Consider the following 25,472-nt stretch of genomic DNA (forward strand, 5'->3'; position numbering starts at 1 on the left):
TAAAAAAAATGTTTCGTATATGTATAAATAAATAAAAAAATTAAATATATATGTGTGTAAATGTAACACTACATATTTATTATAAATTTACAAGTGTTCACAAGCAGCTGAAGCTTAACATAAACCTGTGGATGAATATCTTTTATTGCTAGAAGCAAGCAACAACAAAGGCATAAATAGAATCTATAAATAAATATATAGTATATTATATATTTAAGACTGAAATGCAGAAACTATATATCCAAGCTGCCAACAGTTCTTGAAGACCCATATGATTAAGCTGATGTTAGTATCAAGCACAGCATGGACCACCACCAGATAGAGGCTATCAGACAGAGGCCACCACAGAGAGGCCATAAGACAGCCCCTGAAGAAAGAGAATAACTACCTCAGCTCTCCGGAACTCATAGAGAAGTTTCGCCTCTGTGGATGGAAACCCTGAGAAGTGATTAGCTTGGAGTAGGCAGTAAACATGTCATGCTCATGTTTAGCCGCGTCCCAGCTTTTATACCGGCTGCTGTTCCTCCCCCGGCTGTGGCTGTAGCCGTTGACGCCGCCTCCGCCCAGGTAGCCGTTGGTCAGGATGCTGCCCGTGGTGCCTGCTCCGTTGGTGAGGTTCCCCCGCGTCTTGCCCCGGCCGACCTCCTCGTCCACCCTGCTGGTCTGCAGGTTGCTGGTGCTGCTGTTGTACCTGGGGTGCATGCCGGAAATTTCCGGCAACCGTGTTTCAGATTTGGCTCGGAAGCGTGAGGACTGCATGTCCTGGAGCTGCTCATCATCAGTTCTATTAAAGGACAAAAAATAATTATTTTTAATTTAAAATATTTGCAGTCCAATTCACCAAAACAATGCCAGATTTTCTAGAAGCAACTGAAAAAAACTTAACGCCGTGTCATCATCTTTTCCTGTTCATGCCCAAGACACATAGGGCAGATGAAGTAGAGTTTATCAGTTTTAATAACCTCAGCATATGGAGGGATAGTGTGGTCAGCTCTATGCCCAGCCGTCTGTTTCCCTAATAGTAATCAGGTACACATCAGAGCTGAGTAGACTCAGGGACGCCCTACAGACCCGAGCCCAGGATCTGAACTCAAGACTCAACCCTCTGACCACGCTGTCCCTAGTGCCATATGTACTTATCACATTCAGTTGAATTCACAAAGTCCTATTATTTACTAAAGCTATTTTGAAAGCAGGCCTTTAAAACTATTCCAATACATGTTTGTTTATATCTATATAGCAGACAGAGCTAAACTCAGGAATCACTGTCTGGTTTAATTTGACGACAATGTATCAAAGACACAGTCAGCACTAAATACATTTCCTATGTAGCTTAGTATTATTGGAGCACCTTTGCCGATGAAAAAAATCCCATATTAGTAATAAAGAAATAAATTACCCTCCACTTAGGTTTAAAGATTTTTTTTTAAGTCTAGGCTTATATAATTATCTATTACAATACATTTCTATTAATAATATAAATAAACAATTTTTGCAATGTGTAATAATGCTTTCTACTATTTAAATTTTTAAAAATTAAGCTGTCAGGATGTAATTAAAATCTAGACAATTGTCTTTATCAATTTGGTACTTGAACCTCAGACCTAACCAAAACTAAACCACAGACCCAAAATGCTAGTTATATTATAACTCTAAATCTTCAACTAAGCCTAGATCAGGCGCTAGTCATTTCTTTGTCTCAGACATATTAGGAAAGGACTGGACTTTGATGCCAATATTGAAACAAACAGTAACTCTTTAATCTATATAACCCCCCTCAAACTTTTGATTTGCAACCCCCTCAAACTTTCAATTTGCACCCCTCCCGCTCTCAAACTATTTATAATTTGGTTTTCCAAACCATTTTGACGCCCCTTAAGATCGGCGCCAGGGGACATATGTCCCGTCCCCCCCCCCCCCCGCTACGCCTCTGGGACAAATATTAGTTTTAATAAGCGACAGTACAATTACACAAGATCAAATGAAATATTTTTGCAATTAGTTTTTTTTTTATACCTAAGACAGCAATAGGTGGTAGTATTTTCAGCTAATAAATGAAAATATATATAATGAAATATATTTTTAACCATTATTTTTTTATAAAGGATCAATAAGATTAAGACAAGAAAACCAAATTTTGTTAAGTGTAAACTAGTTAACACTCAACTAACATTTATGTTTAAAAACATTAGATTTTCATTATGATTCCCATACATATTTTAGATTGCAGGAATAATTTAATAAACTTATATGTAGAACTGATGCCCTTTCCTATATTTTTTAATGAAAGATATTTCAATATTAGAATTGAAGATTCAATTTATTTTTATAACATAAGAAATTATACCAAAATTAAAATCTAAGAGGGAAATTATACTAATCAAATGCCTTCATCCAATTCAGTGATATATAAGTAATATTTTTCTTTATAGATCATGTCTCAGCTGGTTAAAGATCATTTTATGATACCAGCTGGCTATCACATTGGTGCAATTGTTATGCCAGAGTTATTTTAACTGACAGGTGCAATGATAGAAAGGGAGGTAAGTGTTTTGTCTAAGACAGTAAATGTTTGTACAAGTATAACATGCTAGTACAGGGGTCGGCAACCTTTTGAGATGGAAGAGCCAAAAGTTACAATTTACAAAATTTTCCAGTTTTTAAAGTGCCACTAACATATATATATATATATATATATATATATATATATATATATATATATATATATATATATATATATAATTAAGTTGTTGAGAATACTCCTGGGGAGGTATCTGCAAAAAAAAAGTCAAAATCCCAGGGGTGACTCTCTCATAGGACGTGATTCGATTCTTCTCTATTTAAGTTATATAAAGAAAAAACTCAATTGCGGATTGACACCGTTTATCCGATCGCCAGATTAGAAAACTCCAGGGGAGGTTTCTGTAAAAAAATCTTTTTTTTTTTAAATTTCGTAAGGGCGGTGCCTCAGGAGGGTGCGATTTTAATCTATATACGGTATATAAAAAGTAAAAGTTGGGACGGTTCGACACCGTTCATCCAAGTGCCATGGAACTCTGGAGAATAAATGAGAATACTCCCAAGAATATTTCTGTGATGGTGCGATTTTTGTCAATGCACGGTTTGGCGCCCAGAGTTCCAAAGTGCTATGTTAGCACTTGTCATCCTTAACGGGCGTCCTGCATAGCGGGTAAGGGATACTACTATATTCGGTGGTAAAACTGCAACAGGCGCAACCAACTTGATGGATAAAATGGGTTGCTACAGTCGCTCACTAAATTAAATCAGGTGCATCCTCCGTAGTCTCTGCAGGGTGCGATTTGGCGCCCATGGTTATCCCCTGAGCACTATGTTCGTTTTAAGGAGCACACTACAACATTGATAATGCGGCACACGACATTCGATAACTAAACTGAGCTAGGGGCCTTACGCGGCACCCCTGGAATAGTGTAATGGGGTTCACGAGAGTGCCACTTTCCATCCCTGACACTGAGTGATTAACGGTGATATTACTGTGAATGAATAACTCACAACCAAGGCTTTGATACAGTACGCCCTATAGCGTGCTGGGTGGTAGTGTAGGTAAACCCGTGCCCTGATGAATATGATCCAAGCACAGGCATTGTTTACATTTAAATAACTCAGTTTTAGAAAACAAGGAAGTACATTGGAATAGGGAGTATTCTAATAGAATAGTGAGTGTTTATTGTTTATCCTTATTATTGTTTTGTTCATTACCGTATGTTGTAGAACAATATTTTTATGAGTTTTGAAAATAAAATAATTATTGATATTTGTGCATGGAGCTGAAGAGCCGCATCTTGACATCAAAAGAGCCGCATGCGGCCTGCGAGCCGCAGGTTGCCGACCCCTGTGCTAGTGTGTAAATTTACAAAGGAATGATTACCTCATTGTTTGCATTTTAATTTTGTTTTGGAGAGGTAAAGTGTAAAATAGCAGGTATAATACATATGAGGTCACATTGTCAGAGGTCATTCTAGTGTATAGACACAGCTTTGTGCAGGTGTTGAGGCCATAATTACATGCTTCAATTTATAGATTAATAAAAACTATAATAAGAAGGTTTTGTAATTAAAAGCTATATTGAAAAGGTTTTGGACAAACTAGCTTCATGAATTACTCTACATTGAAATTTTAGCTAGCACAACTACGTTGGGTAAGCTTTGATAGACAGAGGTATCTTCAAAGTAAGAATACGTCAATGAAAGCATTGTTAAATTTGAGCAAAATTTACATACGAAAATGCAAGTTAGTAAAACATAGCATATTAATAGCTGAACACTGTATTTGAAGGTGTATAGGAGCATCCCCCCTTCCCCTTCTGAACATTATTTTAACATATAGGGTGCGCTTTAAATCACAACATCCTATACACCAATCAAATACAGTGTTTAAAATAAACAAGAGAGGCTCAAACTCAGGGATGATTTATGTAATTTTATTCATGCAAATAACTGTACAAATCTTCTCTGTACATATCAAATACAATGAAAAATTGTAAGTACAAGTCACAGTGTTATTCTCCATCAAGTCAATAAATATGCAGTTTATATAAGAATATTTGATGAGGGGGTAGGTGGGAGTGATATGAGCTATTTACAGTATCTTTGGATGAGTTCATGAATGACAACCAAGAGGGGGTGACAGGTTATGTGAAGCATGAATATACCACAAATATTTTGTTACTCTTATTATGAGAACAGCTGGACAAGGCAACTGCTATGAGGTATAGTTAAATATATATTAAGTAGAAAATACTATTCCTAAAATTCAGGAATTTTGAATGGATAGTCTTGAGACACACATTTAAATAATGAATCATTTCTTATATACATACACTGATAAGTAATTGATATAATAGATCTTTGAAGTTAAAATCTTTAATAATGGGTATATATATTTAGATAATGAAGATAATTTTAAAAGATGATTCTGGTTACCAGATAAAAAGATATATACAACGGCAGCCTATCTTCAGTCCAGACTAAGATATAGGGATATTTAAAACAACTCAGATATGAAGTATCTAAAAAATACTTTTTCAAATTAAGCGTGAACGATTCTAAAAAACATGAAAAAAAAATTTAATTGAACAGCTAAATTAAATAAAACTGAAACAAACGTAGGGCTTAGATCAGAACACTGGTCTCATGACAGTATAAAAATGTCTAATTCATCTACTACTTGTATTATGACAATACTCTTCACCCTACTTTAAAACCAACCATTACAGCAACAAAAATCATCCCTAAGTTGCAAGCATTCTTTGAATACAATAATGATAAGCAAACAGTACAATGTTGAGTGTGGATGCATTGCTTTTGGTACCTTGTATGAGAGAATATTTGTTGTGTTTGGCTTTGACATGTAAAGAAAACAAAGGAAAAAGAAACAAAAATTTATGATTAAAATGAAAATTATGGATAACATTATATGAAACAAACTGTTTTTTAAAAGTCTATGCTTAGTTTGTTCTTAAATTACATACATTTAAAAAATGTAATAACGAAATGTGAGTGTTAAAAAAAAAAGAAGCAAAAACTACCAGATATTCCAAATTAATAAAACAATTAACGAAGCATTTTAATTTGAAGATTATATCACACTGGTTGCTTTAGTATATTTTAAAACAAAGATTTTAATTTTGCCTGTTTGTAGTGGCTAAATGAGTTTAAAAAATTGTACCCATAGTTAACTTATTAGTTTGCTCTTGATGAAAAAAAAAATAAAAACATGCAAAGAAAAATTTGCAGCATGCAAAAGAAGCATTTCCTACATGCTTTAAAGTCATACTCGATAACCTTGGAATAGTTTTCAAAACAACTTTAAAAATTTCTCTAACAGATTCATATATCGTGATAACCGTACATCTTAACATTTTAAGTACACAAAATAGTGACCTTAACAAACCTATTGTTAAAAAAAAATTTGGCTGCTGAATGATTAACTGGCAATTAAAGTGATCAAGTGTAAAAAAAAAAACCTGCCACATAGTTGGTCTGCTGCCTCTATCTAGCCTCTAAGGGAGTTTAATCATTGATCTTAGTATAGGAACACCCTTGCATTTATTTGTTGAAAGTTGATTTATCTTTACATTTTAACATTTGTTCATTGGAACCATTCTAAAACAAACTCTTTATAAAAACTGTTACGCATTTTACATCATGAGTAAAAAAAATTTTTTTAAGCAAAACAAAATCCACAGTATTATGAAAGAAAAATATTTCTATTAAAAACGGTGGTGTTATTTAATTAGACATACCATGTTGGCATTCACTATGGTATTATAAAAATAAACTGTGACTTGTTCTAATCTCAAAAGTGAAAATCATTTAATTAAGTAGAACACTTAACAAAACTTATTTTGAACTTACAGAAATATAGTTCTTGCATTTTTGAAAAGATAGTAAACTTTTAAATTATTTTATCAAATGATTAAAAAAACACCTTTAACTACAAATATAACAAATTGAATGGACTGCTTTTAAAAAAAATATTTTTAACAACTGAGATTATCGAAAATTCAAAAAATAAATCCCATGTTTAAAATATTTTAATTTAAAATATGCAACGAAATAATTAGTCCAAAATATATTGTGTAGTGGTTTAAATTAGTATAAAAAAAAAAATTAATTCTCCATGCATGTCAAGACCCGAAGTTAGCAAATGAAACAAGACTTCTGGGAACAGTATTAATGTTCAACATGCGTTGGGGTGTGGCGGTTTTTAAACTTGCATTGTATAAAGAAGTGTGAGCAAACTTGCTTAAAGGTAAGACTCTCAGGCGAATCTATTTTTAGATCACCATTAAACTTGCTTAAAGGTAAGACTCTCAGGTGAATCTATTTTTAGATCACCATTCAGTCCGTAAACTCTCACCTGGGGCGGGCGTATCCCCCGTCTATTGACGCTGGCATATTCCCAGGGTACATGTCCCTCACACCATCCCGCATGCCTTGTTCAGGGATAGAAGGGTACTGTCCATGCCCAGGCTGGATTCGAACCTGCCTCGCTCTCTGAAGTTCTTTATGCTCCATGTACACCTCGTTGGCAAAAGCTTTCGAGTCGTAGTAGTCCTGGTCGCTGGGGTGCGGGGGCAGGGGCGGGGGGATGGCAGAGTCCAGGCTGTAGCCCCGCCCACCCTGGTTGAACTGCTGCCGCTGCTGCTGGGCGAAGTCGAGGTTGTTCTGGTACGACGACGGCAGCGCGTTGTTGTTGTAGCTGCCCGGGATGTTCTGGTGGTGGAGGGAGTTGGTGCTGTGCTGCGGGGAGGACTGGTGCGGTGGCGTGTGGTCCAGCCTGGTGTTGCTGCTAGCCAGGTTGTTCAGGCTGTGGACAGAGCTCTGGGCCTGGCGCGAGGACATGTACTCGTAGGGGCGGTCGGTGTCCAGGCCCCCTGGGTACGAGGTCGATGGAGGCGGGGGGAGGGGCGGCGTGCCGGACCCCTGGTGTGGGCCATGACGTCCAGAGGCTGTGTTGATATCAGCATAGTTGTATGCCCTGATGAAACATAACAACAATAGAAACATAAGTTTAAAAACTTATAAAAAATACAAATCAAATATTAATTTCTCATTTATTTTCTTCAATTAGAAGAACCATAATCTTAATGAAATATATATTCTTATTTTCGTTAATTATTTTAAATAAATATATCCTAATCTATGATGAATTCAAAAGTAATTTACCATAAATTATAACTTTTTCTTGAATAATGCAAAGTTTTTAAAAAAAATTATATACATATTTAAGGTCATTTTAAACAGAAAAAAATTAAATTCTAGGCCTAAAAATCTAGTTCACTTCATGATATTATATAAGAGCATTTTATCAGTTTCAACTAGTGAAAAAAGGGTGCAATAGTATGACAAACCTGTTAGAATTTTCATAATTTCTCATCTTCAGTTCATCTGGCTCTATTCCTCTTTGTTTGAGGGAGATTGTTTTTGCAGGAACAGGGGGTGGTTCCTTCTTTTTGATTGGTTGAAGTGTGGCAGGAAGTGTAGCTGTTTTGTTGCTGCTGGGTTTTGATTGGCCATCTTGCTTCCTATACATATTTTTTGTACGTTTTATTAGCAAGGGGATAAAAAAAAAGTTAATCTGGTATTAAAAAAAATGTTAATTTTTTAAAATTAAAAACTTATTTACAAACAGGTGTATAAAGTTGTTTTGACTGGAATGAATTTTACTTTATTGTTGTATTAGTGGATTCCATTAATTAATTTATTAGTTGGGTTGACCTTGGAAGTGGGTTACCACCAGAGTTTCTTCCAGGCATCTCTTTGTGGGGGCAGAGCCCCCCCCCCCCCCCCCGAACAAAATGGAATTTATATAGAAAACATTTATTTTTACCAGTGTTGTTGTCATCCCCCCCCCCCCCCCCGAAAGGAGAAAAAAGTCTGGAAGAAACACTGGTTACCACTATAACACTATAAACGAAGTTAGACTGGTCTATTACATTAATCAATTAATGAGTCGGACTTACATAGGCTGATTACACAAATAAATTAACCAGTTGAACTTCTCTTTGGTGTTATTAATTTAAAAAACAAACAAACAAAAAACCACCAACCTGTAACGAGCAGAGAGGTCAGACAACTTGGCCTTGTCCACGTTGCCAGTCACCGGGTGGGCCGTGCTCCTGGTGAAGCGATACGGGTCATGACCCGGGCTCTTCTCCCTGCCAGTGATCTGGAGATTCCCAAATTTTTCCCTCAGTTTTGTGTCATCGTGTTTGTTTTGTGGTGAGCTGACGTATTTACTGTAGGAGTCGCTCGAGTGGGACGAGTTATCGTTATAGGCCTGAAGAAAGTCAAGTTTCCTGTGATGGTCCAATAGTGCTGAATATTTGTTTTCCAATATTTAATTCCCTTATGGCAATACTTACTTCCCTTGCATTAAGATCTATTTCCCTTACTTAAATCAAGATTTGATTCAATTTTAAAAACATTTAATTTTTTTGAATCAAGACTATTTCACTTGATAAAGGTGTATTCTGATTGAATAAAAATGTATTCTTTAAAATGATATATGATGTTATCCTATCCATTATTAAAAATCATAGCAATAAAAACTGTTGTGTAATCAAGCTATAGTTCTTAATGAAAACAATTTTAAGCTGAGTAAAGATTTGACAATAACTAATCATATACTGTCTTTATGTCCCCACTTATCCACATTAGATTTTTAGAGATACAATTATATAAATAAACTTTTTAGTGATCTACAAGTCCATTTTAATATCTGTAATTTAATTAATCTTTGAATAATTAAATAGGTGAGTATAAGTAGCAGAAAAAATAATTATCATTAAAAAAGTTTTTAAAAACCCACGTTTTCTGATTGAACTAAAAAGTAGAAAATAAATGCTATACATCACAATAATGCAAGCGATCACTCTACTATAAGCGATGAAAAACGTGGGGCGCTGAAGTAAAAGTTTTTTATCTGTCATTGTTAATATAAGATGTAAAAGTTATATTACTATTGATTAGATAATACTATTGACTTTTATTAGGGAGCTTGTAGAGAGTCAACAGTATTAGAAACTCTAAGAAAATCACGGCGTTTTTCATCGCTTATAGTAGAGTGATCACTTGCATTATTGTGATGTATAGCATTTATTTTCTACTTTTTAGTTCAATCAGAAAACGTGGGTTTTTAAAAACTTTTTTAATGATAATTATTTTCTACTTTTTAGTCTTTGTCTGTTTGTTTGCATTCAAATCTTGCTATCGATTTTATCTTCTCGCATTCACTTTTTTTTGGGTAAACGAAGACAACTCGTAAAAAACACGTGCCTTTTCCAATCGACGTTTCTTCTGTGTTGCCGTTTCTTTCACCATTTTGCCTCGCGTGCAAACCATTCGACCATCAACATTCTAGGCCTACTTCCTTTGTACACAAACACCGCGTGACCACTACTCAGCCAATCGCGTGCTCGCTCCTTCAGTAAGCGAGTAGAGGGAAAGTACCGAACCTTGTTTTATCAAATTACAATTACCAGGTTATGTCCCTTTTTTGTACAAATATATAGGGGTGTAAAATGATCAATAAAATTTTTCCATGGATCAATTTAGTAATAATAATAATTGAATATTGTATTGTCATCGGAAACAAAGCTTCCCTGAAAATTTCAGCGCACTAGCTAACTGGGAAGTGCCCGAAATTTTGATTGCAAGATTTGATTGGAAAACCAGACGCGAAAGCAAGTTAAAAAAAAACGTGGGAAAATGTGGTGGCATGATGTAAATGCTATGAAACTGCATTGCAGCTAACATTAACAAACCCATAACTGCTTGATTAAAAAAATGTAACTAGAAAAAATTCCCATATATTTGTTTATGTTTATACACACACACACACATATATATATATATATATATATATATATATATATATATATATATACAGCTAAAGAAAAAAAGCATGTTTTAATTATATCATGATTTTAAATTAAAAGACCAACTGCTGCATATCTGCAACATTATGCAGTTAAATACATTTTCTAAATATTTTTTTTTTTTTTAAATTGCAGCACGTTTACATTTCACTTGACACTAAACTAACCCTAAACCTCATTCGTGTCTAACTATTCCAATGTGAAAACTTTGAGCCACACAAACTTACCCTGTTGTCCCCAGCAGGGCCAGGCTGGTGATGATGTTGTGGGCTGTTGTTGACCACAGGTACACCAGGCCTGCTCCCCTGAAAGTTGTCCCGACCCTCATAGTTCTCCCTGGTCAAGCCAAATTCATTGTAACCACCAGGGTAAGGTTGCTCTGAGGGGGGAAGGTATATTATTTTAAACAAATATGTACAAATCTGTAGCTGTTTTAAGATAATAAATGTCTAAGGCAGATTCTGAAACTGAGGGGGCAGGACAAAGTGCCTAATATAGACATATGGAGATGGACAAGACAGGAGCCTTTGACAGTACAAATAAGAAGGAAGTGGCGTTTCAGTGGAACCCTCAGGGAAGGCGAAAGAGAGGGCACCTAAGACAGACCTGGAGACGGAGTCTTCTCAAAGAAATGAAGACAGCAGGGATGTCTTAGAAGGATGCAAAATTAACAGCTGGGGATAGGACAAAATGGGAGGTTATGGTTGAGGCCCTATGCTCCACAATAAGTAAAGTGAATCAGGTTAAGAAAGTCTAAGATATAATACACTTTTATACACATGTTGTAACTACCAGTGACTAACTCTTTTGGAGGAATATTATTTAATTCATTTTAAATTTCATTATTTGAAAAAGAAAATTTTTAAAATTGTAATCGACATATTAAGACACTTTATAGACTTAGAAAAACACAAGTATTTTCGTTGGTACCAACAGCTTGCTCTTTGAAGAAATTTGAAGTCTGATAAATTCAAATACTTAGATTGAAAAACATGACATTTTTACAAAAGGAACAAACTTAAGCTTTTCATGAGCGTCATCATTTAGAATGAGTCGTTACAATTACTTGTATACTGTGAATCAACAACTCAATAAAAACTGATGAATATAAACTTTCCCTATCTTTAGTCCAAGTTGTCATGGGTTCAGAGATATCTCAAAAGATCCAGATACGCTAAACATTTTTTTAGTGTTCAATCACACATGAGCAACCACACCATCCCAAAAGGTTATCAAACCCCCAATGGTAAGCCTCAAAATTTCACTGAACCTTATCCTCACAACAATACACACAACTACAACACTTGATGAAGCCATTTCATACCTGGATAGACTCTGAACCTTATCCCCACAATAAACACAACTACAACAGTTGAACAGTGGGATGGAGTGGTCAAGCAGTAGAGAGCTGAACTGCTAACCCTTAAGTCTTGAGTTTGAATCAGGGTTCAAGTCAGTAGACCGTCCCTGAGTCCACCCAACTCTGATGGGTACCTAACTCACGTTAGAGAAAGTAAAGGCTGCTGAGTATAATACTGACCACACTATCTCTTCATATGTCGAGGTCACAGAAACAGGTGAACTCTACTTCACTTGCCCCATAGACCGTCAGGTTTGAAAAGGGAACTTTACTTTACTTACAACAGTTGAAGCCATTTCATACCTGGATAGACTCTGAACCTTATCCCCACAATACACACAACTACAACAGTTGATGAAGACATTTCATACCTGTATAGACTCTGTGCCTTAACCTCTCACTGGGGGTCAAGGTTGCATAAGGATCTATATGAGCCCTGCTGTCCATGTAGCGTGACGGTGAGTTGATGTGATCGGAGTAGTAGGAAGGGTAGTAGCGGTCCTCAGGGTGCATCTGGAAGTCTGTGGACGTACAAGGGTTAATTTAATCTTAGGTAGAATTTGTTGATTTTAATATTATACTTGTGTTCCATTAGTTACATCTTAATACAATAAATGAAATGGTGAATACTCGGGTGGTGGGGGGAAGATGTTATAGAAAGGTAATTAGTGGGATGTCTGTTCATAACCCCCCCCCCCCCCCCCCCCCTCCCTGGACAATCTCTTTTAAAAATCCTAATCAATTAAAACCATTAACTCATAATAAATACTGTACTTTTTCTTATGTTTGTTTTGTTCTTAGTTATGGTTTCTGTTTTCATCATCATTAATATTTTTTTATATAAACCTCAATCTAGGGGGAGGGGGAGGGTTATTGTCCGGGGGGGATTTGTGTCAAACTGGGTGAGGGTTGTATAGGTGGTTATAGTTACAGGTTTGATGTTCTTGTTATAGAAGAAAAAGTTTTGTTTTGGCAAGAACAGATGTAAGTAAAGTTTAACTTTAAACAAACTACAGAATTGCAAAAAAACAACAACAAACAAATGTTATAATGAGATAATTTTCCTTCAGCCAGATTAATGAGGATGTAGGACAGCACATAGTAACCCCGTACTAAAGACTAGACTAATGAGATCATTAGAATGTGGGTCTAGGACAGCACATACTAACACTCTAACCCCGTACAAAAGACTAGACTCACCATCTCTGGCAGGAGACCTTGGACTGGATTCACTGTTGGAGTATTTGGAATCTGGTGGAAGCTGTGGGTTAAGAGTTGACACCAATTAGTTGTGAAAATAGCTTGAAGGTTAAGAGTTTATGCCATTTAGTTGTGAAAGTAGCTTGAAGGTTAAGAGTTTACACCATTTACTTGTGAAAATAGCTTGTAGGTTAAGGGTTTACACAATTTAGGTGTGAAAATAGCTTGTCTAGTAAATGTTTAAGAAACTTATCATACTGCTGTACACTCATACAATTTTTAAAATAAAATTTATAGAAATAAATGAATTCTAATTTTATTTTCAGGCTTCAATGAAATTAAATTCCCATTACAAAATAATAATCTTTAAGTTGCTACTCCACTATGTATAAGCTTAAAATTTAATAGTTATTTATGTTGGATAATATTTTCCTAGGTATGGTATTGCATGTTAGTACGTAAAAGTTAGATTTTATTTGTGTTTCAGGTACAATTTTATGATGCATCACTCACCTTTTGATTCTTATATGTTGGGGGTGAGGGGTACGGTGGTATCCCAGGTATATTTTCATGGGTGTTGACACTAGGGTCACTCGATGACCTCATCAGCGTCTTCTTCCTCATGGGCGAAACATCGAAATCATCCCTGGGGCGGGGGGCCTCGAAGTCGCTGTCCGCCCCAGCAGCCATGCTGAGCCGAGTGGACATGGGGAACATGAAGTCATCACTCATGTCATCCACAGGCTGGGGAAGAGATTGGCAATGTAAAAGTAGACGCTGATCGTTTAAAAAGTTGGAGTTTAAAAGCTAGCGGAACAAACACTGGTGTAGAGTTAAGTTTCTGTGATTCAACAAAGAGGATTTGAGTAAAAAAAATGATGTAACATATTTCAGCTACACAAATAAACTAAATTTTAAAAATTTAACATTTCATTGATATATTTAATCTAAGTAGTAATAAACAATGTTACTGATGATAGAAGACACTATTAATAAAGTTTAGATTCCTTATTTTTGGTATAACTTGACCTAACATAACCTGACGTTCTGTTGACAACCCAACAGTAAATTTGCCCTTTCAGACCTGACCGTCTATTGAGCAGATGAAGTAGAGTTCACCTGTTTTAGTGATCACAACATACGAAGGCACAGTGTGGTCAGTTATATGCCCAGTTTCCTAAAATGTCAGTCCTAAAAATTTGACTCTGTGATCCAAACTCGCTGGTTCGCAGTCGTGTGCTCTACCACTCAGCCATGCTGCTCCCGACAAGCAACCAAAAACCTACCTGTTTTTCTGACATCCATATCTGCTGCCTCTGCTGGGCTTCTATCATTTCACACAGCTTGGGAAACCAGGCGTCCGTCCCCATGTGTTTTAACACAGCTGCAAATGACAAGAAATGCAAGAGGTGGGTCAAACATCAGTCATTAGCTTTGTCTGCAGTACATGGCAGTGAATGCTTGGGAACCATTCTGTTTGTTTAAACATGCGAAAATTGATGGACGAAATGAAAAGCAAGCTAAATGAGAAGTGCTAATTAAAATCTGTAGGGTGTATTGTGTTTAGGGGTCATCCATCTAAAAATATTAATGTCCACTTAAGTGCCATCCTAGAGGGACAGGGGGTCACCTAGCAGTAGAGTGCTAGACTAAACCAAAAGTCTCGAGTTCGAATCTGGTATCAAGTTAGTAGAATGTCCCTGAGTCTACTAATCTCTGATAAGTACCTAACCCACATTAGAGAAAATTAATAAGGGTGGGCATAATGCTGACCACACGATCTCTTCATATGCTGAGGTCACTGAAACAGATGAACTCTACTTCATGTGCCCCATGTTTCTTGGCAAGAACAGGGAAAGATGATCATGAAGTGTGATCCAAATGAAACCATTGGACTTACTAAAGAGCAGTATCAAAACACAACTAGAATAAACCCCATGAACCAAGTCAAAGTAAGGAAAGATAACTGTATGGACATGACAGTTAAATTGGGTAGAAAAAATAGATTTTCTGTGATCTCAGTACATAAGGGGATGGTGTGGTCAGATAAATACCCGGCTAATTTAACCCCTCTACCACACCCAACCAACCATGAAGAAGGTGGTCACTCACATGTGAAGGGATCTCAATACATAAAGGGATGGTGTGGTCAGATAAATGCCCGGCTAACTCAACCCCTCTACCACACCCAACCAACCATGAAGAAGGTGGTCACTCACATGTGAAGGGATCTCAGTACATAAAGGGATGGTGTGGTCAGATAAATGCCCGGCTAACCCCTCTACCACACTCAACCAACCATGAAGAAGGTGGTCACTCACATGTGAAGGGATCTCAGTACATAAAGGGATGGTGTGGTCAGATAAATGCCCGGCTAACTTAACCCCTCTACCAAACCCAACCAACCATGAAGAAGGTGGTCACTCACATGTGAACAGGTGCGGGCAGGTCTTCTCAATCTTCTCGCTCTGCTCCAGCAACTTGCGTGGGTTCTTGGACTGGGATTTCCACCTGCCCCGGATGTCCTTGACCGCCTGTTTGCTGTCAGCTTTCATGAAGACAACTATTGGGTTGAATTGAGCATAGTTTAACCTGTCTACATTCTGTGGGGTCACGTCCAGAAGGCAGTGTTTTCTCTGAAAGTTATTTTTTTTTAGAATACACAATTTTTTTCAAATTGGGGAACAGCATAAAATTAAATTAATTAAATACTTCAGCAGACTGCCTCAGGGTAAAATACCGCTTTCTAAGTGCTTTTACTGTAGCTAATTTACTATAACAAATTTTATAAATCAATAACATTTTTGGGTGAAAATTCTCAGTCGGGAAAATTGGCTCACTGAGAGGCTAACAAAAATATCTTTTGTTAAAAACATATTACAAAAAAACTGGAAATTTAAGTAAATATTCTTCTTCTGCGTTTTTTATTTTAGTGTTGCAAGGGATCCCCTCCAACACAATTAAGTATTCATGTCAACAGGTTATGTGCCATTGAATCAGATTTCAGCGTGCTTTTCTTTTTCGATTTGCTTCCACAGCCTTTGTCCAACCAAGAGCAAACTACAAGGCAGCAGTTGTTTGATTTTGGAGTTGTCTCTCCTAGAGGGTTTGAACTCGAGACTTTTTCAGTTTAGCAACCATGAGCTTCACCTACTGGACCACGCCGACCCCCTACGTAAACAATTATACTGAACTGCTGCTGAACTTTGTTTAAGTTCTATAGAAAAAATTCTCTTATTTCTTTTACTTTTCCAAAGTATGCCTGGTACTGAGTGGACTCAGCAATGCCAGAAGTAGCTCTAGTCATAGACTGGGTTATAACTAAGATTTAGGGTATGTTAAGATTTTTTAACAGTACATATGAAATGGCGTGGCCTAGCGGTGGAGTGCTAGACTGCTAGCCCTATAGTTTTGTGTTCGAATCCGGGTTCAAGTTAGTGGAACGTCCCTGAGTCCACCCAACTCTGATGGGTACCTAACTCAAGTTAGGGAAAGTAAAGGCGGCTGGGCATAGTGCTGACCACATTATCCCTTTATATGCCAAGGTTAAGAAACATATGAACTCCACTACATCTGCCCAATGGATCGTTAGGTCTAAAGAGGAATCTTTAATTTTTTAAAAGTTTTTTTAGTACTCTCTACTGATGAATTACACTACTACTTACTGTTGGTTTTACAATTTTTTAAGCCTCACCCAGAAAACAGTAAGGGACAGAGAGAAAACCAAGCAAAACTCACATGCGTAATAGCCTCTCGTATAGATCCTAGTCTAATAATGGCACTTTTTTCTTTCTTTTCAACCCCAACTGTAGACTTTTCTACTTCTGTAACATAATACACATAAACATTATAGACTTCTGGCAAGTTGAAAAAAAAAAAAAAGGAAGATGCAGGTTAAAAATAAAAGGAAACAGAAAAAAACTTACGAGGAGAGTCAAATTTATCAGGGTACTCTGCTAGTAGTTTTTCTCTGGCAATGTCAGCGATAGCACCAAAGATGACAACAGGTCGAATGAAGCCAGCTTAAAAGCACAAATGGTATAATGTAGTCTCCAAACATTGTTTCAATGCTCCTTGTCAAACAAACCCTCACCTTGACACCTACCCCCCCGATCCCACTCTTACTTGCTCAACCCCCCTCCCCCCCCAATGTATATTTATGCACAACTTCTCTCTTGTTTCAATTCGTGCTTCACATACTAAGACAAACAATTGATAAAGAGAAGATAATTTGATTGTTAAAGTAACAGATATTGATTGATGAATTGTGCAGATTTTTCTTTTCTTTTTTCTTTTGAGAATGCAATTTTTTTTTAATATTATTACTGCCAAAGTGTTTGTGCAAGAGGCGGCATTGTCAATGGTATTTATATTTTATTTTTTTACCCTCCAATAAAACAAGTACATTAACATGTGTAGGTGTGTGCTTAGGTCTGTAATATGGTTCAAATATTTACAAAAAGAAGATTTAATTACATTACAAAATAGAAAAGGTGAACAACATTTAAATGATGACATAATTTACAGAAGAAAAACAAAGAATTGTTGACACTACAGTAAGGCAAATATGCACCCTAGAAATCAAAATAGTAAAGGATGCTATTTAACACTTCTACACATTGAGTAATTAATAAGGCTAATAGTTTTCTATTTAAAATACAATCGTAGAATTATTCTAAGATTTATAAAGCAAGAAAGAGAAAACGGGATCATAAATATTTTTTAATAACCTTGTTTAATTAAACAATATACATTGCTCCCCATTCTTACTTGATTTTTGCTAAATATCGCTGTATTTTAAAATTTTTAAGAAGATAGGTGTAGATTGTCTCCCTTGGTTATTGTTTTGAATTTATAGATGGGAAGTAAATTTATAAAATGCCACTTACGTTCCCTGAAGACCACCCTCTCATAGGCTGGAAACTTGGTGTTTAAGTTGGCTGGGTAAGAGAAGAAAACAATTCATTAACCAATTTACACTACAATTTAGTCAAAAATATTTGTTTTATCTCAATGTAATATATTTATTAGTATAGTTTCAAGCAAAGTTATTAAAATTCAATTTTGTTATCCATCATTTCTTGTAGTGTAAAATTTTAGCAATATTATTTATCTTTTATCATTTTTCTTCAAAGACACTAACAAACAGGAAGATCTACTTAAGAAATAAAAGCTTGGATTAAAATTGAAAGAATAAAAAAAAAATACTTCTACTCTACAACTAAGTTTATGTTTGTAAAAAAATGTTATAAAACAAAAACATGTAAAATGTATAAAAGCTATTTTTTTGTATTTATAAGCATCTAAAGTTATTTCAAGAATGTATAAATTATGTGGAAATAAAAAAAAAAGTGTGAATCAAGGCTTGAGGTGACATTTGTTGAAAGATGAGTTTAAGGTTGAAATTATTATCTCGACAGTTGTGATCAGATAAGTTAAACTGTGTGGAAAAAATGTTGGTGTGTGATTGTAAACAAAGACGGATATTGGGAGAGGCGTCAAAGCAGGAAGAGAAGCTAAACAACAACAGTTATAAGCAGAGAAACTTGGACAAAGAAGCATCTTAAAATGAGAGAAAGGGGTAAGTGAAATGTGTAATAAAATGAACACTGTTAGCTTTTAAAGTACAGACAATCAAGTAAAATATTAAAAACAAGTTTGATTAATCAAGTTCAGGGAGAATTAATATGGAAGTTAAAAAAAACAAAAAGGTTACTTTTTAATTTTTTGTTTCTTAGTTGAAAAAACAGAGATTTTCGTGTTCAAATCATAATTAAAGCAAGCACACACAATAAAACATATTTAAATATATGATAATATAGATAAAATATATTGCCCTAAATTAGATAAGTATATTTCGAGTACAGTTTATAATCATTATTATTTGATATCTCTACTAAATTGATAGAGATCATGCCTGTATATAGCCTGTAAAGTACAGTTATTAAGCATGAATACACCCACCCCTAAATAACAAAACTTTATAAAATATATTTATAAATATATCATTACTTGGCCTGTATACAAATTAAATTACTGCAAGTAAATAAAGCTATGCATCATGAAATATAGTTGATGTATATATTTACTATAGCATGTTTACACTTCTAAATAGAATAACCATAAGATACACATCTAAAAGTATAAAATGTGGCAACTTATAATATGAAATTTATGACTAAATAACTTGGTCATCTGTAATATATCTTCTTCAACCATGGGATAATAGTAGTATTTGATTTTTTTTCCAGTATTTAATAAAAAAAATAATAAAAAGTCTCTAATAAAATGTATTACTTCTTAGAAGTACACACACACACAAAAAAGTTGTATTATTTTAAAAATTCAAATCAAAGAGTAATAATTGTGTAATTAGTCAAAATGCTGTGATCTTGAGTGGATAAAGAACTAATACAAAGGTGTGCAGTAGTCAAATGTGTAACTAATAAACAGGTGTGCAGTAATTAAGTGTAAAACTGTAATTAACACACAGGTGGGCAGTTATTAAGTGTATGAGTAAAAACAAAAATAAGTGCCAATTAATTAACCTTTAGCAAAGCCCTTACCTTCATCTTCATCATCTTTTATGGGAAAAATAAAGTACAACAAAAATAGAAAATAATTACAAAAGAGAAACAACGGAACAAAAAAATAAATAAAAAAATAAATAAATAAGTGGACAGTTATGAATGAACTTTGAAACAAGGCTTTAAAAAACAACTGCTAACCCATTAAAAATATACATACAAAAAAATAAATAAATAAAACAATCATGCAACAATAAGAAAAAAAGTTTCAGATAAATTAAAGGGATATAACTCACCGAAAATAACTTCATCCCAGTGATCTTTCCCTAGTGATTTACTCCTACGGGATGAAGTTTTCCTTTTAAAAAGACTGCCCCTGCCTCTGTTGGGAAAGTTCTCCTTGTTGTTGTTTTCCTCATTCTGCTGTGTCTTCAGGATATCAGCCCTGTCAACAATAAACAGACCATGTGACTTATTACCTCCTATTGATTGGTTCAGTGGCTAGAAGATGCAAGTAAATTAAAAAAAAAAAAAATAATAATTTTTTAGGCCACTAGCAAATCTCTCTGGTCTACCTACTGGTCAACCTGCAAGTCATTACCTCCCCTCCCCAACTCTAAACATTTAATAGAATGCAAAACAAGAAATCAGGAACAGTTCAGAATAAACTTATTCTATCCAGAACATTTACTGGACTAACACTATCTCGTGGGACGGAGTGGTCTAGCGGTAGAGGAAAGTTAGGGAAAGTAAAGGCGGCTGGGCATAGTGCTGACCACGCTATCTCTTCATATGCCGAGGTCACAGAAACAAGTGAACTCTACTTCACTTTTGCCCTATAGACCGTCAGGTTTGAAATCTCTGTCTATTCCTAACTGTATTCCTTTTAGGCTTAGGGTCAATTAGTAATTAACGGGAGGGGGTGTGTTATGTCCTACTGTAATGTTTAACACAAATCAGGGAGGTAATTATTAATTTGGAGGGTAACGATGGCAAGATGACCACTTGGTAATTTCAACTTAAACAAGGGCATGTGTGTAAAATACAAGCTAATGTATTTTACAAAATGACTAAGCATCAGATTTACTACTACAGGTCTGTTGTGTATCTAAGAGCAACACTGGTGAGGGGTTATTTTAGCCCTGATAGGGGACAGCATGGTTGGACAGGACAGCTCACATCTGCTAATTCTGTAAGCCCTAAAGTTGAGCCCCAGGGCAGATGAGGCTTGAAGGCTTTAATAGAGATTAATCCAAAATAATACGTTCTTATGTGAGTAAAATCCAGAAAGAAAAGCAAGCTGAAGACGGAATCAGCGAGGCATATTGCACATAACAATTCGGACTGACAGCTCATGGTTGCTAATTCTTAAAGCCCTAAAGTTGAGCCCCAGGGCAGATGAGGCTCGAAGGCTTTAAGACAGATAACTCCAAAATGAAATGTTCTTATGTGAGTAAATCCAGAAAGAAAAGCATGCTGAAGTTGGAATCAAATAGGCATATGGCACATAATTTGGACCAACAGCTCAGGGTTGCTAATTCTACATCCTAAAGTTGAGCACCAGGGCAGTTAAGGCTAGAAGCTATGGACAGCAACTCCTCTAGGAGAAAATACTCCAAAACCAAACAGATTGAACTTATGTGGGTAAATCCATAAAGAAAAGCAGACGGAACTCGGAATCAACTAGGGATATGGCACGTAACATGTTGACACATAATACTTTATAGTGTTGGCGAAAATCTCCTCCAATATTACAATTAAAAACAAAATAGAAGTCCTGATGTCCTGTAAACAACTCACGTTTTGCTATTGGGGATTGTTCCCTTTTTGTTCTCTGATGGGTCCTCCGAGATTTTGATGGCCAGCCAGGAGCCGCCCACACCCCTGAAGAGTGTGTCCTTCACATGGAAGATGTCACCAATCTTGAACACGTGCTCCGTGGCTGGGTCCGCAGGGGTGTAGTTGAAATGTACCCTGGGAACAGAGAGAGTCAGTTAAGTTCACTTCTACTAGGGTAGATTTTTTTTAAAATGATCCGAACAGTAACACTTTTATTACAAAATTTCTGCTTATATTTTCCATCTTTATCTCTATTCTAGCCCAGTGGTTCTTAACCTGGGTTCGGTGGACCCCCACGGGGTTTGGTGAGTCAGTCTCAGGGGTCTGCAGAGATCAAGACAACACCTGACTCACATGATTCGTGATCAGATTTTGTCATTGTGGACGTTTGAACTATTAAGAAGGGTTTGGTGAATGTATATTAGAAACAGGTCGGGTTTGGAAACTTCAAAATGGTTAAGAAACACTGTTCTAGCCTGAACCTTAGCTCTAAGTATATCACTAAGACTTATGACTCCATCTATATATATAATTCTCTTCTGGGATCAGTTAGAAAACAAGCTGCAAGCGCGCCTTTGCAGTCCCCTCTCTTCCTCTCTATCACTATCACCCCCACCCCACCCCCACATGATCTGGTGAGCGGTGTTCACTCTGTTTACATTTTACAATCATAGAGACGGGTTTGGTGACGGCTATTAGGGGCAGATAATTGAGTTTGAAACGATTTTAAACTTAGAGGAGGTAACTAAGAGGAGGCTGCTTTCACGTGGGGGGGGGGGGGGGGGGGTAGTGTTTTTAAGCAAATATTTTCAATGGCAGCATTGGTACTGTCGAATTCACAAATTATAAATTACTGAAAAGTAGAAAAAAACAACTAAATAGCGGCGTATGATACGCAGCGGGTCGGCTCGTATTAAATATTTGTTTAAAATTTAAAGTGTTTATTGGAACCCATGTGTGTATGGCCAAGATAGGCAGTGAGATAATGTAACTAGCACAGTGTCTAGCCGTCTTTCTATGCACCCATATAAACCAAAATTTTAACATGAAACCTATGATTTATGTATCATGTGCCTATACCTTTGGACACCCTATTCACATTAAGGTGGTTTTATTTTTTGTTAAACTTAGTAGATGACTCTGGATTGTGTATTTTATCATCACATAAGGTAATACAATGAGTTTATATTTATGATACAAAAGAGAGTAAAAAATTGTTAAAAATTTCACTGACCTGATATGAAAAGAATCCCCAGCTTCATGACTTGCCATAATTCGATCATACTCTAAAGAAAGATAAAAATATCTTCAAAGTCTTCTACATTACATAATTGATCAAATGGGCTACATTACATAACTGACTGAATGGGGAAAACATTAAAATATTATAATACTGGTACAAATATAGTTTTAAGATTGAATTGTGACTTTCACAATGAATCTTCTTTAGAAAGGGAAATAAGCTAAGTACCAACCTTCCTTTCTGTATTGCACAACCATGGTGACCTCCCCTACTAGACTGGTCAGGTAGGAGACAGCCTCTTCCCTGGTCAACCCAGTGATCTCTTTATCATTGGCCTGTTGGGATACAAGAATACTTTGGTCAGGGGAAGTAAATATGGATGTCAAGGGAAGTAAATACAGAAATACAGATGGCAGTAAATAGGGAATTAGCTTGGCAGTAAATATGGAATGAGCTATGAATAGTAAAAAAATATATCTTTATTTTGCAAAGCTAAGCAAATTGTTATGCTGCAGAAATGTCCCATTATGGACCATAAGACCAACAGATACAGACAAGTCACCAATGGTGACCACACCACTTACTAAAATAATGTTGTCCCCCTCCACCAGTCCCTGCATCTCCCCTGCACTCCCTGGCTGAACACTTGCAATGAAGATACCTGTGGCATTCCCACCTGCCAGACGTAACCCTAAACCTGTCTGCTTGTCTTTCAGGAATGTCACCTGTCTGGGATCAAGGCTAAAAATAGAAAATAATTGAATTGTTAAAATATAAAAAAACCCATGAAGATTTCTCACATTTCTAGAAGTAAATTAAAAGGGATCCAATTTTAATTAAAAATTAAAAGAATACAAAAAGTGGAAGTGTATTACAGTATTTCAACGCTAAGTAAAAATAGAATAAAAGTGATTTGTGAATTATTTAATGTGATTATATTGAACACATATATTTTAACATCCTGATCTATTATCTTGAATACTATTTTCACTGAGATAAAAAATAAAACCCAAAATGGTGACATTTTTTTAACAGTAAATTAATGATTTCTAAATATTTTTTAAGATAGGAAACAACTTCTAAGTTGACAGAAGACATTTTGATTTTTTCCCATACTTAACATATCAGGGAATTCCCCCCCCCCCCCCCCCAATGCACGACATGCACCCACTGTTTACCAGCGCCAGTGCAGGTATGTTACACAACAATGCAGGTATTTCACACATGCTACTGTGGCTCAAGCTTAGGTCTACAGCTGGAATGTTAATGAGTGCACACAGAAAAAAAAAATCCACCCTTCTATCACATATTCTGCTGACCTGGACAAAACCTTTGCCCACATTTTTGCATGGGTCAGCACATTTTTTCCTCATTCATTAGATATCTTGAGTCCCAATAAGGGACATAACAGAGATTAGACTAATTCATTTGATGAGCATTCTGTGTTAAATATTAAATATTTTTTTCCTCATTTATTAGATATCTGAGTCCTAATATGGGATATAACAGTGCTTAGACTGATTTGATGAGCATGCTGCGTTAAATATTAAATATTTTTTTCCTCATTCATTAGATATCTGAGTCCTAATACGGGATATAACAGTGCTTAGACTAACTGATTTGATGAGCATGCTGTGTTAAATATTAACTTTTTTTTCCTCATTCATTAGATATCTTGAGTCCCAATACGGGACATAACAGAGATTAGACTAATTCATTTGATGAGCCATGCTGTGTTAAATATTAAATATTTTTTACCTCATTCATTAGATACCTTGAGTCCCAATAAGGGACATAACAGACATTACAACTAATTCATTTGATGAGCATGCTGTGTTAAATATTAACTAACATGCAATTAAGATGCAATAATTAACGATGTACCAATACAAAAATTCAGTTGATAGAAGTCTAAGTTAAATGTGCCAGCTAGTTCAACCAACATGGCAAAATCAATAAGAAAACAACTTGAGTAAACAATTGTTTACACTAACTTTAGCTTGTTATGATTGGTCCACATTCAAATATTTATTTATGTTAAAGGTTATGAGAGTGGGAGTGTTTCTAAATATTTTAACTAGGCTAAACTTGAGTTGTACATATTGTAAACAACATGTGCTTATGTTAGCCCTAATCTGACTATTTTATCCTCCAATTTATAAGAGACTAGTACACTTTTTATGCCTTAGAGACAGATAACTGCCCCAACTATTCTACTTGCAATTGCGTGTCAAGGAGTACTTGACTAAATGAGAAAACAAAATGCAACAGGAATAGGACCTTCCAAAAAACAAAGAGCTCAAAAGAATATTCATGCAACATCTATAGTGAAATAAGTAACAATGTACAATATTCATCACAGCATTCTGTCCTGGTTTCTAAGTACACAAATACAACATACTAATGCTTTTATTTCTGAGCAGTTATAGACAATAGTAAAGGTAAAGAAAAATAGCGTAGACAGTAGTAAAGGTAAAGAAAAGTAGCGTAGACAGTAGTAAAGGTAAAGAAAAATAGCGTAGACAGTAGTAAAGGTAAAGAAAAATAGCGTAGAGTAAAAAAGTGGACTATTAGAGATGCAAGTTTATCCACAGGTAAACTCAATGATTATGTAAATTTTGTTATGGTGTCGAATAATTTTACACCAATTCACAGGTGCATTATTATGAACAGTTTTTAGTTATTTTCTTTAACGTAATGTTAAAGGTAAGTTTAAATTTTAAATTGTAAAGTTTTAATGTGTTTACTTTGTGTTGCAACAAAAACAATGAACTTCATGCAATGAACTCTATACAGGTCAACTGGTACATCCTATAGTATAAATCAATTAAATGTTAAAAAACGTGTCTTATCACAGCCTTTATAATCTTTTACCTTCAT

The 25,472-nt window shown here is 35.6% G+C and overlaps 1 protein-coding gene across 2 annotated transcripts in view; it reads right to left on the minus strand.

The window, feature by feature from the left end:
* LOC131953766 (tight junction protein ZO-1) overlaps positions 1-25,472 on the minus strand; it is a 190,528-nt gene that overhangs the window by 63,302 nt on the left and 101,754 nt on the right. For both annotated transcript variants that reach the window (XM_059317126.1, XM_059317125.1), the window contains exons 14-31: positions 23,177-23,333; positions 22,825-22,927; positions 22,584-22,635; positions 21,311-21,484; positions 19,807-19,955; positions 17,873-17,923; positions 16,910-17,005; positions 16,722-16,807; positions 15,412-15,619; positions 14,270-14,367; positions 13,497-13,727; positions 12,984-13,044; positions 12,155-12,304; positions 10,651-10,802; positions 8,594-8,823; positions 7,895-8,068; positions 6,901-7,521; positions 389-784 (exon numbers count right to left, since the gene is read on the minus strand). In XM_059317126.1, coding sequence (XP_059173109.1) covers positions 389-784; positions 6,901-7,521; positions 7,895-8,068; positions 8,594-8,823; positions 10,651-10,802; positions 12,155-12,304; positions 12,984-13,044; positions 13,497-13,727; positions 14,270-14,367; positions 15,412-15,619; positions 16,722-16,807; positions 16,910-17,005; positions 17,873-17,923; positions 19,807-19,955; positions 21,311-21,484; positions 22,584-22,635; positions 22,825-22,927; positions 23,177-23,333 — 3,189 coding nt within the window. The remainder of the gene's footprint in view (positions 1-388; positions 785-6,900; positions 7,522-7,894; positions 8,069-8,593; positions 8,824-10,650; positions 10,803-12,154; positions 12,305-12,983; positions 13,045-13,496; positions 13,728-14,269; positions 14,368-15,411; positions 15,620-16,721; positions 16,808-16,909; positions 17,006-17,872; positions 17,924-19,806; positions 19,956-21,310; positions 21,485-22,583; positions 22,636-22,824; positions 22,928-23,176; positions 23,334-25,472) is intronic.

The sequence above is a fragment of the Physella acuta genome, unplaced genomic scaffold, assembly GCF_028476545.2.
Source record: "Physella acuta isolate Inbredline_101_S28 unplaced genomic scaffold, ASM2847654v3 ptg000950l, whole genome shotgun sequence".
NCBI classification, from domain to species: Eukaryota; Metazoa; Mollusca; class Gastropoda; family Physidae; genus Physella; species Physella acuta.